Raw genomic sequence first — 15870 nt, forward strand, 5'->3', positions numbered from 1 at the left:
AAAGACCACCAGTCCTGACCAATTAAACTGTAACATCTCATAGTTTGCCAATTGTTAACCAATCCAAAGATTGTAAAGCTGAGAAACCTGAGCTGTTTGAAAATTCTATAAAAACCCTGCAGACAATGAATTCGGGGCTCTTTCCCTATTTCGAAATGTCGGATAAGGTTAGAGACCTGGCTCGAGCTTGATTAAACAACCCTGATGTATTTGCATTGGTACATGGCTCCTGGGTGGTCTTTGGGGACCCCGAATTCTGGGCATAACAAAGGGAAACATTTCAAAGGCTAAATTTGGGGAGCAGTTTGCAAGCAGATTACAATGATAATGTCGTTTCTTCAGAACTGTCCAATATTCAATGAATAAGCATGTATTTGTCATTGGTTTAGGTACAATTGCATGCTGAAGAGTCATCTGTGTACTTGAATGGTCAGCTTTATGAATGTCTGTCAATACTCTAGTAAAAGACAGCCTAGATCCAGTATTACCAGTTACAACACTCCTTACCAAAATCACTGTCATCATCTACGAGAATGATCTCATGAAGAAGGTGTGCTGGAGTCCGGTCTATGACACTGTGTACTGTCCGGAGCAGGGCAGAAAACGCTTCATTGTAGAAACAGATAACAACACTAGCAATCGGAAGATCAGCCGGGTAAGACTTTTCTTTACATCTGCAAAGATAAGTAAGAGAAAATTGTGACATTGTCAAAGGCTCAAATGTTAACACATTCAACAGCTTTCTTACTTCATTATAAAGATTTTTTTTTAATGTAGCTTTTTATTAAAAATTTTTATATTTTTAATACCTTCTCCCTTATTATATACTTGCCGTTCTGTTTAACATTAAACTTAGTTTAAAAAAATTTTTATTTTTAGCTCAATAATTTATAAAACAATTTAAATAACTATAATATATCAAGATAAAAAAATTAGTGCCATGTAAGCACCTTTTTCATAAAAATACGTAGGTGGCTTTAAACAACAATAAAACCCTTTAACTTAAAAGGTAAAATTCACATGGCATACAAGTCCTCCAGTTTCTGCTCTACGTACCTACTGGCCTCTTGCCAGTCTCCCACTATGGCCAAAGTGAACTACATTTCAGTCTCTTAAACAAACCACACAGTTTTTGCCTCTGTTTTTTATATGCTGCTCCCTGTGCATAGAGACACCTTCGTTGAATCACTGCTCTTCTATGACACCTCCCTGTCCTCTCTGCTTCTTGTGCTCCCATATGACTGATTCCTATTACAGCTCATATACAGGGGCAACTGTAATTACTTGTTTACTCTCTGCCTTGTCTGCTAGACTCAGCCTTGTGGACCCAGGGACTGTGTTTTACTCTCCTTCCTTGTAGGGCCTAATGCAGTGTTCAGCATACAGAAGGTGCCCAACAAATGTGTCTGTGGAATTACAGACCATGCTAAAAGTCTCAGAAGGAAATAAAAACTCTGGGGAAAAATTACATAAAATGAAAACAGAATGGAGAAATTACAAGAATGTTCTTCACTAACTTTCAGTCCTTTTGCCATGAATACTATAAAAAATAAGGTCAGATGATTATTTAATTATACATAATTAGCACCTCCCTTCTCTTTCCCACATGATTTGAAGTTTTAAGCAAGACACAAGTAAGCTCTAGAACTTTTTGAGTACAATCTCAGATCATTTGGCTTCACGTGTAATGAGAATAATCATCGATCTTAGGATTTCTGGTATGCTGAAAAAGGAAAGCAAAATGCTATTCCTACACCCACCCTCAGGACTTGGTGTGACTGGCACTACAGGCAGAGTGTTACTAACAAGGATTAACAGAAGCTAATGAGGAACATACGCTGGATTCCTTGTATCTGGCACATCTCTATGATAGCCCAGGCGGTTACTAATAAGCATATTAAAGGCATGTTTCTGATAGCCCAAGTCTCTCAACTCCTGATCATGTTCATTAAAAATCATACCTGCAAAAGAAGGAAGTTATATTCAGTGTATTAAATCTGGAAAGAATTACTAAAGTTACTGTTATTATATCATCATCTTGAAAAAATCTTCACTTTATCGCATTATAACCAGGTGATAGCCAGGTTTCTCAAAATCTACGTTGTATCCAGTTTCAAAAAAATAAATTGAGGTTAAGGTCAAATTATCAGTCTAGTTTAAACCAAGTGCAAACTAACCATAAAGGAAACCTGTTTACCAGTCTTAATCTTAAGAAAATTTTATCATAATCCAGAAAAAAATTTACCCGTGACTAAGAAAAAGAGAAATTTAATGATGATTTTTCCACAAAAGCAAGACCATTGAACACAATGGACCTCAACCGGCCCCAGTTACAGGTTAGTTTTTTCCATGAGGCCTCCTTTATCAAAGACTATTGATAAATCCCTCAGGAAGAGCTGCCATAACTTTTCTGATTCCTGACTTAAATCAGCCTCACAATCAAAAAAGTTCTTCCACAGATCTCATCAAAACCACTCTAATTTAATGTTCCTATTGTAATATTCTGGTGTGGTGCCGCAGGGTTAAGTACTGCTAACCTCAAAGTCAGTGGTGTAAACCCACCACCTGCTCCTTGGAAACCCTATACAGAATCTCTAAGAGTCAGAACGGACTCGACGTCACTGAACAACAGCATTCTAATAGTCTGTTAGAAATCTTACCTTTGTGTGCAGTAGTAGTCCGCTGCTGCTGCTCTCTCCCATATCAAACCTTTTCTCCTTACAGAGCCACTCGCTTGTAACAACATTTCCCAAAGTCTGTTCATGGAAAACTAATTCTACTGGGTATTAATAGATATTAAGAGAAAAAAATGGATTTCATGGGCAAATAAATTAGGGAACTATTGGATTTTAAAAGTCAAGTAGCTTTTTCTTGGCAGGAGAACTCTGACCCTTTAGTATATTAGATGCTTCGTAGCGATCCAGGTGAGGGTCAAGACATAGAACCCAATTGTCTCTCCAGTTTTTCTGACCACACTGAACACTTGACTAGTGGTCCCAGATTTACTCTGGGAAATACTGAAATGGGGCCTCAGGACTGGAGGAAAACTCATTAACAACCTGTGATACGCAGATGACAAGATCTTGCTTGCTGGAAGTGAAGAGGATTGAAATACTTACTGATGAAGATCAAAGGCTGTTTACAGCCTTCAGTACAGATTACACCTCAATGTAATGAAATCAGATCTTCACAACAGGACCAATAAATAACATCATAGTAAATGGAAAAAAGATTGAAGCTGTCAAAGACTTCATTTTGCTGGGGTCCACAATCTATGCTCATGGAAGCAGCAGTCCGGAAATCAAAGGAGGGATTGCAACAGGACAAATCTGCTGCCAAGGGCCTCTTTATAGTGTTAGAGAGCAAAGATGTCACTTTGAGGACTAAGATGTGCATGACCCAAGCCAGGGTGTTTTCAGTCGCCTCATACGCATATGTAAGTTGAGCAGTGACTAAGAAAGATCAGAGAAAAATTGATGCATTTGAATTATGGAGTTTGCAAAGAATATTGAAAGGACTGTGGACTGTCAGAAGAACAAACATATTTGTCTTGGAGGAAGTATAGTCAGAATGCTCCTTGGAAGCCAGGATGTGACACTTCGTCTCTTTACTTTGTACATCTTTTTTGAAGAATGTCTATTCAATTCTTTTGTCAATTTAAAATTTGGTTGTTTATCTATTTGTTGTTGAGTTATAAGAGAATTATGGATACAGGGCTTAGCAAATACATTACTTGGAAATATATTTTCCTGTTCTGTCAGTTGTCTTTCCACTTTTTTGACAGTTCAGTTTTTATGAAATCCAATTTATTTTATTCTTTTGTTGTTCATGCTTTTCATGCTATATTTAAGAAACTCGTATTAAATTCAAGGTCCTGAAGGTTTATTCTTATCGTTTCTCCTAAGAGTATTATCTCTTATATTTAGTTATTTGATCTGTTTTGGGTTCATTTTTGTATCTAGTGTGAGGTATGGGTCCAACTTCATTCTTTTGCATTTGGATATCCAGTTGTCCCAGTACAACTTGTTGAAAACACTATTCTTTCTCCACTAAATGGTCATGGTATCCCTATAAAAAATCCATTGATCCATACGACTATCACTATACAAGTTTCACACTGCTTTGAAAAGTTTTGAAATTAGGAAGTATGAGTTACATAGCTTGTCTTTTTTGAAGCTTGTTTTAGCTCTTTAGGGTTCCTTACAAATTCCACATGAGTTTTAGGATCAGCTTTTCTGTCTCTACAAAAAAAATCACTGGGGTTTTGACAGTGATTGCATTCAATCTACAGATGGTTTCGGGTAGTAGTAGCACTTTACTAAGTTTTCCAGTCCATGAATCCAAGATGTCTTTCCATTTATACTGGTGGTGTTAATTGCCGTCCAGTCGGTTCCGACTCACAGTGATGCTGTATAGGGGTTCCGTGGAGTGGCTGGTGAGTGTGAACTGCCAACCCTGCAGTTCAAATAGACTTTGCAGTCCCGTGTTCATGCTACAGCACCACCCCAGGGCTCTGTTTATATAAGTCTTTAATTTCTTTCAAGAATGTTTTATAGTTTTCAGTGGACAAGTCTTATATCTCTGGCTAAATTTATTCCTAACAATTTTATTCTTTTTGAACCTTTGTCAGTGGAATTATCTTCTTATCTCATTTTTGGATTGTTCATTGCTAGTGCATAGAAATATGACTGACTTTTGCACATTAGTGATGTACTCTGCAACTTTGGTAAATTCGTGTATTAATTTTAAATGGGTTCTTTGTGATTTTCTATGTGGAATTTAGTTTTTCAGTTAGATTTTGTCACTTCAAATTATTTACAATTCTCTCACTACTTCTTTAAAAGACAAACACAAAATCCATTCAGAATTGTAAACCCAAACTGCATGTTTACAAAAGCTTAACCAAAGTGCAAATAAGTGAAAGTACTAGAAACTTTCCCATTAAAGCTTACAAAATGTCTACCTGGTTATTTTAGAAGCCCAGGCAGCATAGTGGATTATGAGCTGGGCTGCTAACTGCAAGGTCAGTAGTTCAAATCTACCAGTCACTCTGCAGGCGCAAGATGAGGTTTTCTGCTTCCGTAAAGATTTATAGCCTCAGAAACCCTGAGTCAGAACAACTTGGTGGCACACAACCACTATCAACATGTGGCTATTTGGGAAAGATAAAGGGTATTTTATAAAACTGAAGTAGGTATTGCCTTCCGTTTCCTCATGTAATTTTAAAAAACATTCACCTTCACATATTAGAGAGTAATTAAGTTGTTGTTAAGTACTGTGGAGTCGGTTCCGACTCATAGTGACTCTGCACAGGGTTTCTGAGGCTGCAAATCTTTACGGGAGCAGAAAGCCTCATCTTTCTCCCATGGAACAACTGGTAGTTTCGAACTGCCGACCTTGAGGTTAGCAGTCCGATTCATAACCACTAAGCTACAAAAGCTCCTTAGAGAGTAATTAAAGACCTCTCAAAATCTCTCTGTATGTTTTTACTCTTAGATTACTTGCTACTGGATGCTTCTATGACAAGACCAAAGTTCTATTTTTATATTGTAAATTGAGCCAAAATGGCACATTAATTCCTTAAAATAAAGTCTGCTTAATTTTATAAGAGACCTCTAGAATTGCAGTGTTCCAAGACACACAGTCAGTTCTTACTTCCAAATGGGACAGAATAAAATTTTAAAAGAAAAAAGCAAATTTTCTACTTTATGATCAGATTAAATGATCTCCTACATTTAATATATAGTCCCCCAAACCTACTGACATCAAGTCGATTCCAACTCAGTGACCTTGCAGGACTGAGGAAGACCGCTCCTTCAGGGTTTCCAAGACTCTAAATCTTTATGGAAGCAAACTGCCTGCCTCAGCTTTCTCCCATGAACTAGCTGGTGGGTTTGAACTGCCAACCTTAAGGTTAGTAGTCCAATATTTAACCACTGTGCCACCTGGGCTCCTTTTATATAGTTCAATGCTTTCATAATTCTTTTAAATAGAAATTCTACTGAATGTAAGTAGTCTCAGATTATTTCTAAGCCCATTGCCTTATGTTGGTTTTTATTAAATCTGCCTTTCAAAATTAGTTGAATACATTTGAGTTACCTTTCAATCACTTATTTCCCTCAATAATTCTAGCAATCAAAATCTCCCATTTTCCTTCCCCTTTTTTTGTTTTCCTTTCGTTAGAACTTGTTGCTTTCTTCCATGCTCTCACACTGAAATCAGAATTGGACAAAATAAAATACAGCTTTGCCAAGGTATGCTAAAATGATATATCCTCATGATTTAGGGCGATGAAATGCAATAAGCGCTATTAAGCACCATTCAAGACAAAATGCAGTGGCAGGGGAAAAAATGACACATTTACAATTCCCTTGAGCAACATATGATTGAAAGCAAAATTAAACTTGACCTGCCAATAATCAAAAACTTTGAAATGGCCGCCAATAAAAACCAAACTTACCCAATTCAGGAGAGAATTTCACATTGCCTTTTTCTGGGTCTTCAATACGATTATCTATCACGTCATCCATCTTCTTTGATTTGAACTGTGGTTCTAAGACTCGACCTGGACCTCGTGTGAACCGGGGATAGAATTTTTTGGGGAAAGGCCCATGGGGCCCAGACCCCTTGATGGGCACATTCTTAAGTGGCTGAGTCACCTCACTGAAGTTGAAATACACAAAAAGTAGAGCTGTCCAGGTCACAGATGTAAAAAGGCATCCATAACAGAAATATCGAACTGTGACGCTTCCCATTATAGACCTAGCATAGCTGAAAGGCCATTTTCAGTTTCCTAAAATAAAAGGAAAAACCTGTTAGATAGCTTACTACACATGTAAATCATCGACCAAATTCATGTTCACAGTTTTCCAAACCTCCAAGTAGTACTTCTAAATCATTTACTTAACACCCTGTGTGTGCCCTTGACAAAGAATCAAACAGACACAGATTTCTGGATAGTACTGAAAATAAAAAGGGCAAAAAATTAAAGCCATAGGCGAATGTGTTGGTGCTCAGCTGACCAATGGCAGCAAAAGAGTTGGCATGGTTGTTAACTTGTGTTGATGGGTATTTCTTCACCTTTGTGCTGGATTGCTTTCAATTTGGTAATTTTTTTCAGGTTTAACTTTTCTTGAGGAAAATACATATGATATGTGTATTGTGATGGTAGATCTAAGGTCCCTTTCAAATCTAAAGTCAAAAAATTCTTTTCTGAACTCAAGATTTCAAAATCTGTTCTTAAAAATAAGCAACTTGTGTTCTAGATGGAGCTGGTGAAGGGTATGGGGGCTGATGGTGATGTGATTTTATGATTTAATTGTGAGTGAGAGTTAGCAGTACTAATTCTGATTGTCACAACTATAACTGTAGAAGATGGGTAACTAAAAGGGGAGTAATTAATCTTTCGTTTCAAGAATAGATGATTCCAGAACTATGAAGAAGGAAACACATGAGTGGACATGAGAGCCCTACCTAGAACAGTGACTGCATCAGAGACAGTGGCAGACAGTGGCACCGGGACAATAAGGCGGGCTCGAGGCCCTCGGACTGAGTCAGGAGCTATGTTGGCAGACAGGACACTGGCTTGCAGAATGTGAGTGCCCTTTGGGCATTTAACTGAATATATATATATTTTTTTTGTTTTATATGTGCACATCAAATATTTTTGCTGCAAATGGGAAGACACAGGGAGGAAGTCGGACAACTATTGTTGCAGGGAGGGGATTTTAATCATTGAGATGGAACAAAATATGTAATTTGCTGAACATAAAGCTGATGATCTTGTCAGCAAACCTTCACTTTGTTCTTTAAAAAAAGCAGCTTGAACATCTCATAACATAACATGGATGAATCTGGAGTTAATTATGCTGGATGAAATTAATAAATCACAAAGGGGCAAATGTTGAATGAGACCATCATTGTAGGAAGTCAAGAAAAGGTTTTCATACTAAAAGAAACATTCTTTGATAGCTACCAGGGTGGGACAGCAAGGAGATCATTCACTGGCTGTTGGTGTTAAGTGCTAACGAGTCACTTCTGACTCGTTGTTGTTCCCAAGTGTCACTGACTCCGTTCTGACTCATAGTGATCCTGTATAGGGTTTCTGAAGAGTGGCTGGTGAATTTGCAGTTCAAACTGACTTTGCGGTCCAGTGCATTATCCCGTAGCGCCACACCAGGACTCCATTCACTGGCTGTTGTTGTTGGTAAGTGTTGTCAAGTCGGTTCCGACCCATAGCAACCCTGTATAGGGTTCCGAGAAGCAGCTAGTGAGCTTGAACCACCAACCTTGTGATTCAAACCTACTTTGCAGTCCAGTGTCTTAACCCACAGCATCATGGTGGTTATTGTTGTTAAGTGTTATCAAGTTGATTGTGAGTCACACTGACCTTGTACGAGACTTCTAAGGGGCAGGTGGTGGGTTTGAACTGCTGACCTTACAGTTAGTAATCCAGTGATCATCATACAGCACCAAACCAGGACTCCAGCTAGAGGGTAGACATGTGTTAACTTGGATAACAGGGAAGGCAACAAGAAGGAAGTTGGCAGAAGAATGATGAAGGCAGGGGAAAACACAGGGAGGAGCTCAAGAGTTAAAGAGAACAGAGGTAAATACTGCTACATACACAACCCTGCTTATCACAGTGACCTACGGACAGATACATAGATGGATACACTGGCTGAATGGGAGGACAGTAGTATATCCACAAACAAAGATTTGACAGAGGATCTGTGTACATGGGTACCTTTACTACAAACATGCTCAATAATGTGGTGAAACAAACAAGGAGCAAAATTAGGAAAACTTCTTAGACATTATCAAACACCTTGAGGGTATGAGTTGCTGGGTCTAGGGGCTCAGACCTACAGTCTTGAGGCACAACATGATCAACTGGCATAACAGTCCACAAAGACATCCTACTTTAGGGAGTAGCTACTGGGATCTTAAAAATCATGAGCAGCCATCTAAGGTGCAACTATTGGTCTCTCCCTACATGGAGGAAAGAAGAATGATGAAACCCATCAGTGAACTAATGGAACACATGAACATCAGTCTCCACAACCCGGAGATCAGAAGAAACACATGGTGCTTGGCTATCACTACTAACGGTTCTGAAAGGCATCACAATCGAAAGTTTTGGATAGAGTGGGAGAAAAGAGAAAATGTGAAACAAAACTCAAAATTATAAAAAGATCAGACTTACTGGTCAGAAAGAGACTGAAGGAAACCTTTAGGCCTGGAACTGAACTCACCCTCATTGCTCAATTTCAGCTAAGCAGTAGTGAGATCAATGGGGAGGAGGGGGGAGAGTGCCACAGCACTAGGGGGGTATGCACATCAGGGAATGTCAACCATTCAAGATCAAAAGGGAAGCAGTTACCTAAGGCAAAATTCAGAAGGGTTGTAAAAGGAGGAAGGGAAACACAAATGCAGTAGATTAACTGATTATTACACTGAGGGGACTGCACTCATTGAGAAGAAATGAAGTCTATGATTTATTGAATGCAAAACTGATGATCTGCTCTGTGAACCTTCACTCAAGTCACAATTAAAAAAAAAAAAAAAAGCAGCTTGAAAAAAAAAATTCTATTTCCAAACCAAGATCAAACCTGCCCCAGTGCCTATTCTAAAATTAGGAATGGTATGCACCATGGTTGCATTTTTTCACCATACCTATTGAATCTGTATGCTGAGCAAATATCTAAGAAACTGGATTATTAGAAGAACAACATGGCATCAGGATTGGAAAAAGACTCATTAGCAACCTGAGATACACAGATAATACAACCTTGCTTGCTAAAACCGAAAAGGACTTAAAATACTTAGTGATAAAGATCAAAGACCACAGCCATCAGTATGGATTGCACCTCAACTTAAAGAAGGCAAAAATTCTCAATACTAGATCAATAAATAACATCATGATAAATGGGCAAAAGATTGAAGCTGTCAAAAACTTGATTTTGGCTAGGACCCACCATCAACACTCATGAAAACAGCAGTCAGAAAATCAAATGATGTACTGCATTAGGCAAATCTGCTACATAAGATCTCTTTAAAGTGTTCAAAAGCAAAGACATCAGTTTGAGGACTAAAGTGTGCCTGACCTTATTTTCAATAGTCTTATATGCATGTGACACTTGGACAGTGAATAAGGAAGATCATAGAATTGATGCATTTGAGGTGTAGTGTTGGAGAAGAATATTAAAAGTATCATGGACTGCCAGAAGAAGAAACAAATTTGTGTTGGAAGAAGTACAACCAGAATGCTCCTTAGACACCAGATTACTAGGCTTAGTCTCTTATGCTTCAGACACATTATTAGGAGGGACCAGTCCCTGGAGAAGGTAAAGTGGAGGGTCAGCAAAAACCAGAAGACCCCAACGAGATACACTGCCACAGTGGCAGCAGCAATGGGCTCAAGCTTAACAACAACTGTGAGGCTAGTACAGGACTGGGCAGTTTTGTTCTGTTGTGTATAAGATCACTATGGATCGGAACCAACTCAATGACACCTAACAATAGCAATAACAGTGCCTATTCTAGGGAGCACAGTAGCCCTGTATAATAAACACTGGACTTCGAACCACAAGGTCAACGGTTTGGGTCTACCAGCTGCTTCTCAAGAGAAAGATACAGCTACTACTCCCGAAAAGATTTATAGTCTTGGAGACCGTATCCAAGGTGGGGATGGCACTTAACAACAAGTGCCTGTTGTTGTTGTTGTTAGGTGCCATTGAGTTGGAACCGACTCATAGCGACCTTATGCACAGCAGAATGAAACACTGCCCGATCCTGGGCCAGACTCACCACTGTTGCCACGCTTGAGTCCATTGATGCCACTTGGCCAATCCATCTCATTGGGGGTCTTACTCTTTGTCTCTGACCCTCCACCTTACCAAACATAATATCCTTCTCCAGTGACTGGTCCCTCCTGACAGTATGTCCAAAGTATGAGAGATGAAATTTGGCCATATTGGCCTCCAAGGAGCACTCTGGCTGCACTTCTTCCAAAACGGATCTGTTGGTTCTTTTGGCAACCATGGCACTTTCAGTATTCTCTTCCAACACCATAACTCAAAAGCATCACTTTCAGTATTCTCCAACACCATAACTCAAAAGCATCAATTCTACAGTCTTCTTTATTCAGCTGGATAAGCTTTCGCATGCATATGAGGTTATTGAAAATACAATGACTTGGGTCAGGTGCACCTTAGTCCTCAAGCTGACATCTTTGCTCTTCAACATTTTATAAAGGTCTTGTGCAGCACATTTGCCTAATGCAATATATCATTTGAATTCTTGACTGCTGCTTCCGTGAGTATTGATAGTTGATCCAAGAAGAATGAAGTCCTTGACAACTTCAATCTTTTCTCCATTGATAAGAATGTTGTTTATTGGTCCAGTGGTGAGGATTTTTATTTTCTTTATGTTGAGATGTAATCCATACCAAATGCTGTGCTCTTTGATCTTCATCAGCAAATGTTTTAAGCCTCTTCACTTTCAGCAAACAAGATCGTATCATCTACATATCTCTGGTTGTTAATGAGTCTTCCTCCAATCCTGATGCCACATTTTTCTTCATAGAACCCAGATTCTTAGATTATTTGCTCAGTTTACAGGTTGAATAAGTATGGTGAAAGAATACAACCTTGTCACACACCTTTCTTAATTTTAAAACATTCAGTGTTCCCATGTTCTGTTCGAACAGCTCCCTCTTGGTCCAGGTACAGATTCCTCATGAGCACAATTTAAGTGTTCTGAAATACTCATACTTCGCAATGTTGTCCATAGCTTGTCATGATCCACACAATCAAAAGCCTCTGTGTAATCAATAAAGCACAGGTAAACATATTTCTGGTATTCTCTGCTGTCTGCCAAGATCCACTGGATATCAGCAATGATATCCCTCATTCCATGGCCTCTTCTGAATCCGGCTTGAACCTCTGGAAATTCTGTCATTGTAGCCATTTCTGTATTACCATAAGTGCCTATTCTAGATTTAATGGTTACATTTTAAATTTATAATGAAAAGAGTTTAAATACTTGTTTGCCTCTCCTGACACTTCTCTATTAAGCAGGGCAAGAAGTATGGCATTGTTGTTGTTGTTGTTAAGTGCTGCGCAGTTGGTTCCAATTGACAGCGACCTTGTATAGGGTTTCCGAGGCGCGGCTTGTGAGTTTGAACCAACAACCTTGCAGTTCAAACCAATCTTGCAGTCCAGTGCTTATCCTACACTTTCCCCTAAGCTTTCTGATACCAGGTCTTCATGCAGGCCTCACACAGTTTTCTGAGGCTTTTTTCGAAGTGCCTAATACATACTATGTTCTCAATGAACTGTCACAGGACCATGAAACCTTGTATGTTGTTGTTGTTAAGCGCTGTGAAGTTGGTTCTGACTCATAGCTTTCCTGCATACGGTTTCTGAAAAGCAGCTGGTGGGTTTGAATCGCAGACCTTGAGGTTCGCAGTCCTGTGTTTACCCTACAACACCACACCAGGAGTCTGAAACCCTGTATGTGATTGTTGTTAAATGCCCTCAAGTTGTTTCGGACTCATAGCGACCATGCATAGGGTTTCAGAGGAACAGCTAGTCAGTTTGAACTACTGAGCTTGTGAAACTCTATATAAGTAATGTGAATATAGAAGAAATCTCCAAAAAGATAGTACTTACAAATTGCTTGCTATTTCTAAACTATTCAAAATAATTGAAAAAAAATATCATCATCACCAAAACATCAAAACAAAGTAAAATAAGCATCAAGTTCCATTTCAAAAATAGTGTTTTGTGAAAGGTTCTGCTACTAGCCTGTTGTTTCTTGTTCTAGGCTACAAGCCTGCAAGATGGTAAATAGCTCAATTTCCTGAACCAAGAACGATTAGGTATCTCACTTTGTGTCAATTTAACAAAGTTTAAAACAAAACAAACAAAAAAGCCAGAGCTACAACAAAAATCCTACCAACAGCAATTCACCCCAGAAGGCAGGTAGAAAATGACCAGACAACCAAAAAAAAACTTCGGGGATCAATAAAGGCTGTCATGACCATTGTTGGCACTTTTTCAGTTAAAAACTTGCTCAAGGACAGAAAAGCACAAACACATTAGCAGTGGAAGAAAATGTTCCTAAGCAAGATGAATAGAGCCAATCAGAGTAAATGAAAAGACAAAACGAGAGCTGCAAAATTGGAAAGCATAGAGTTCTGACATTCAGGTAAAACTTTAGGTTTCAAATGAAAGACATATTGCAACTTCCCAATAGATTTGCTTGGGTAAGTAGGTAAAAGGCAGGCAAGCAAGCAAGCAAATAAACAACAGAAACAGAAAGCTTTGCTTTCTTAATAGGCTAGGAAATCCTGTTCCTTACAGACTGTAACTAACAGGTTGCTCTGCATAAGGAGCCAATCCCTTCTTCAAGGATGGAACAAGAAGCTTACTTATAGATTGGTGTCTTCAAACCAAGGAGCCCTGGTGGTACAGTGGGTTAAGTAAGCCTTGGGCTGTTAACTAAAATGTTGGCAGTTCAAACCACGAGCTTATCCATGGGACAGAGATGTGGCAGTCTGGTAGAAGCTTGTTATGAGTTGAATTCTATGTCCCCAAATGATGTGCTATAAACCCTAAACTCTGTGCCTACGGTAAGAAACCCTGGTGACTCAGTGGTTAAATGCTTGGCTGCTGATCAAAAGGTGGCAATGTGAGCACAGAGCCGCTCCCTGAGAGAAAGTTGTGGCAGTCAGCTTCTGTAGAGGTTTCCACTTAGAACCCATTAGGGCAGTGCCCAGGCCTGGTGTGGTGCTGTGGGCTACATGTGCCAGACTGCAAAGCTGTTTGAACTGCAAGGTTGGAGGTTCAAGTTCACCAGCTGCTCCTTGGAAACCCTACACAGGGTCGCTATGGGTCAGAACCAACTCAATGGCACTTAACAACAACAACAACAACATCCTAGGAGTCCTGGTGTGACGCTGTGGGTTAATGCGCCAGACTGCAAAACTCTTTGAACTATAAGGTTGGTGGTTCAAGCTCACCAGCTGCTCCTTGGAAACCCTATACAGGGTCACTATGGGTCAGAACCAACTCAATGGCACTTAACAACAACAACATCCTAGGAGTCCTGGTGTGACACTGTGGGTTAATGCGCCAGACTGCAAAACTCTTTGAACTATAAGGTTGGTGGTTCAAGCTCACCAGCTGCTCCTTGGAAACCCTATACAGGGTCACTATGTGTCAGAACTAACTCAATGGCACTTAACAACAACATCCTAGGAGTCCTGGTGTGACGCTGTGGGTTAATGCACCAGACTGCAAAACTCTTTGAACTATAAGGTTGGTGGTTCAAGCTCACCAGCTGCTCCTTGGAAACCCTACACAGGGTCACTATGGGTCAGAACCAACTCAATGGCACTTAACAACAACAACAACAACATCCTAGGAGTCCTGGTGTGACGCTGTGGGTTAATGCACCAGACTGCAAAACTCTTTGAACTATAAGGTTGGTGGTTCAAGCTCACCAGCTGCTCCTTGGAAACCCTATACAGGGTCACTATGTGTCAGAACTAACTCAATGGCACTTAACAACAACAACAACAATATCCTAGGAGTCCTGGTGTGACACTGTGGGTTAATGCGCCAGACTGCAAAGCTGTGTGAACTGCAAGATCAGTGATTCAAGCCCACCAGGCCCTACTTAGAAACACTATGCAGGGTTGCTACGAGTGGACTGCACTTAACAATCATGTTCCAGAGAGCCTCCATGAATCAGAATTGATTCCACAGCAATGGGTTTTGTTGTTAAGTGCCGTGGAGTTGGTTCTGATTCATAGCAAACCTGCACAGGGTTTCCGAGGCTGTAAGTCTTTACGGGAGGAGAAAGTCTCATCTTTCTCCCTTGGAAAAGCTGGTAGTTTCCAAACTGCTGACTTTGAGGTTAGCAGCCTGATTGATTATAATTCCATCTGGGAATGCATTTCTTTGCTATGTTAATGAGGCAGTATTAGTGTTGGATGTGTCTTAAATCAATCTCTTTTGAGACATAAAGGAGCAGATGGAGCAAGCACAGGGGTACAAATGGAGAGGAGTTACAAAACAAATGACTGCCAAAGAACCTAAGGACAGAACCTTCCCGGGGACTGACAGAGAGAGGCTTGCCCTGAGTTGGCACCCTGAATCCAAACTCTAGCTTGGGAGGAGAGGAGACTTTCTGCTCCCCCAAAAAAACCAACAGCTTGGGAAACTCTACATAGGGTTGCTAGGAGACGGAACTAATTGGATGGCAGTGGGTTTTAGGGGGAAGTTGGAGAAAATAAATTTCTGTTCCTTAAAACCATCCACTTGTGGTTATTTCTGTCGTAGCAGCTTTAGATAACAAAGACAAACCTTCTATTTGATAACATAACTGAAAGTGATATATGCTGAGGAGAAAAATATATCAGGGAAAGGGCAATAGAAGACGGGACATGAAATGTTGGATGGGGAAGGCCTCACTGAGGTGGCATGTGAGCTAACACCTGAATGCAGTAAAGCCATGAGCACTGCAAATATCTGGGGAAGAATGGTCCCAGATAGGGCAGAGCAAAAGTAAACTCTTAATTAAGAAGTGTGCCTTGTGGGATCAAAGAATTTGCCTCAGGCAGACCATATTCTTTGAGCACAAAAAAAGTTAAAAAATAAATCAAAGACATAGCTACAGAAGACTAGAGTGGAGAATGAAGCGTCCAGCTGGATAAGAAGGGAGGGCATATGCATAAGAACACCAACACTTGCCGATAATACCCACTTGACCTGGCTTCAATGACTGGATGATCAGAGCTCAACTAGAAGAAGAAAGAAGAAGGAAAAAAGAGTAATCTGATACAATTTGATGAACTTGACC

General features: G+C 39.8%; 1 protein-coding gene across 1 annotated transcript in view; it reads right to left on the reverse strand.

Annotated features, from left to right (window-relative positions):
* Positions 1-15870, reverse strand: part of GALNT11 (UDP-N-acetyl-alpha-D-galactosamine:polypeptide N-acetylgalactosaminyltransferase 11 (GalNAc-T11)) — a 63857-nt gene that overhangs the window by 41068 nt on the left and 6919 nt on the right. The window contains exons 2-4 of the mRNA XM_006873670.1: positions 6461-6793; positions 1838-1961; positions 508-674 (exon numbers count right to left, since the gene is read on the reverse strand). Of these exons, the coding sequence (XP_006873732.1) occupies positions 508-674; positions 1838-1961; positions 6461-6755 (586 nt within the window). The 5' untranslated portion in view covers positions 6756-6793. The remainder of the gene's footprint in view (positions 1-507; positions 675-1837; positions 1962-6460; positions 6794-15870) is intronic.

This window comes from Chrysochloris asiatica, unplaced genomic scaffold (genome assembly GCF_000296735.1).
Source record: "Chrysochloris asiatica unplaced genomic scaffold, ChrAsi1.0 scaffold00249, whole genome shotgun sequence".
In the NCBI taxonomy this organism is placed as follows: Eukaryota; Metazoa; Chordata; class Mammalia; order Afrosoricida; family Chrysochloridae; genus Chrysochloris; species Chrysochloris asiatica.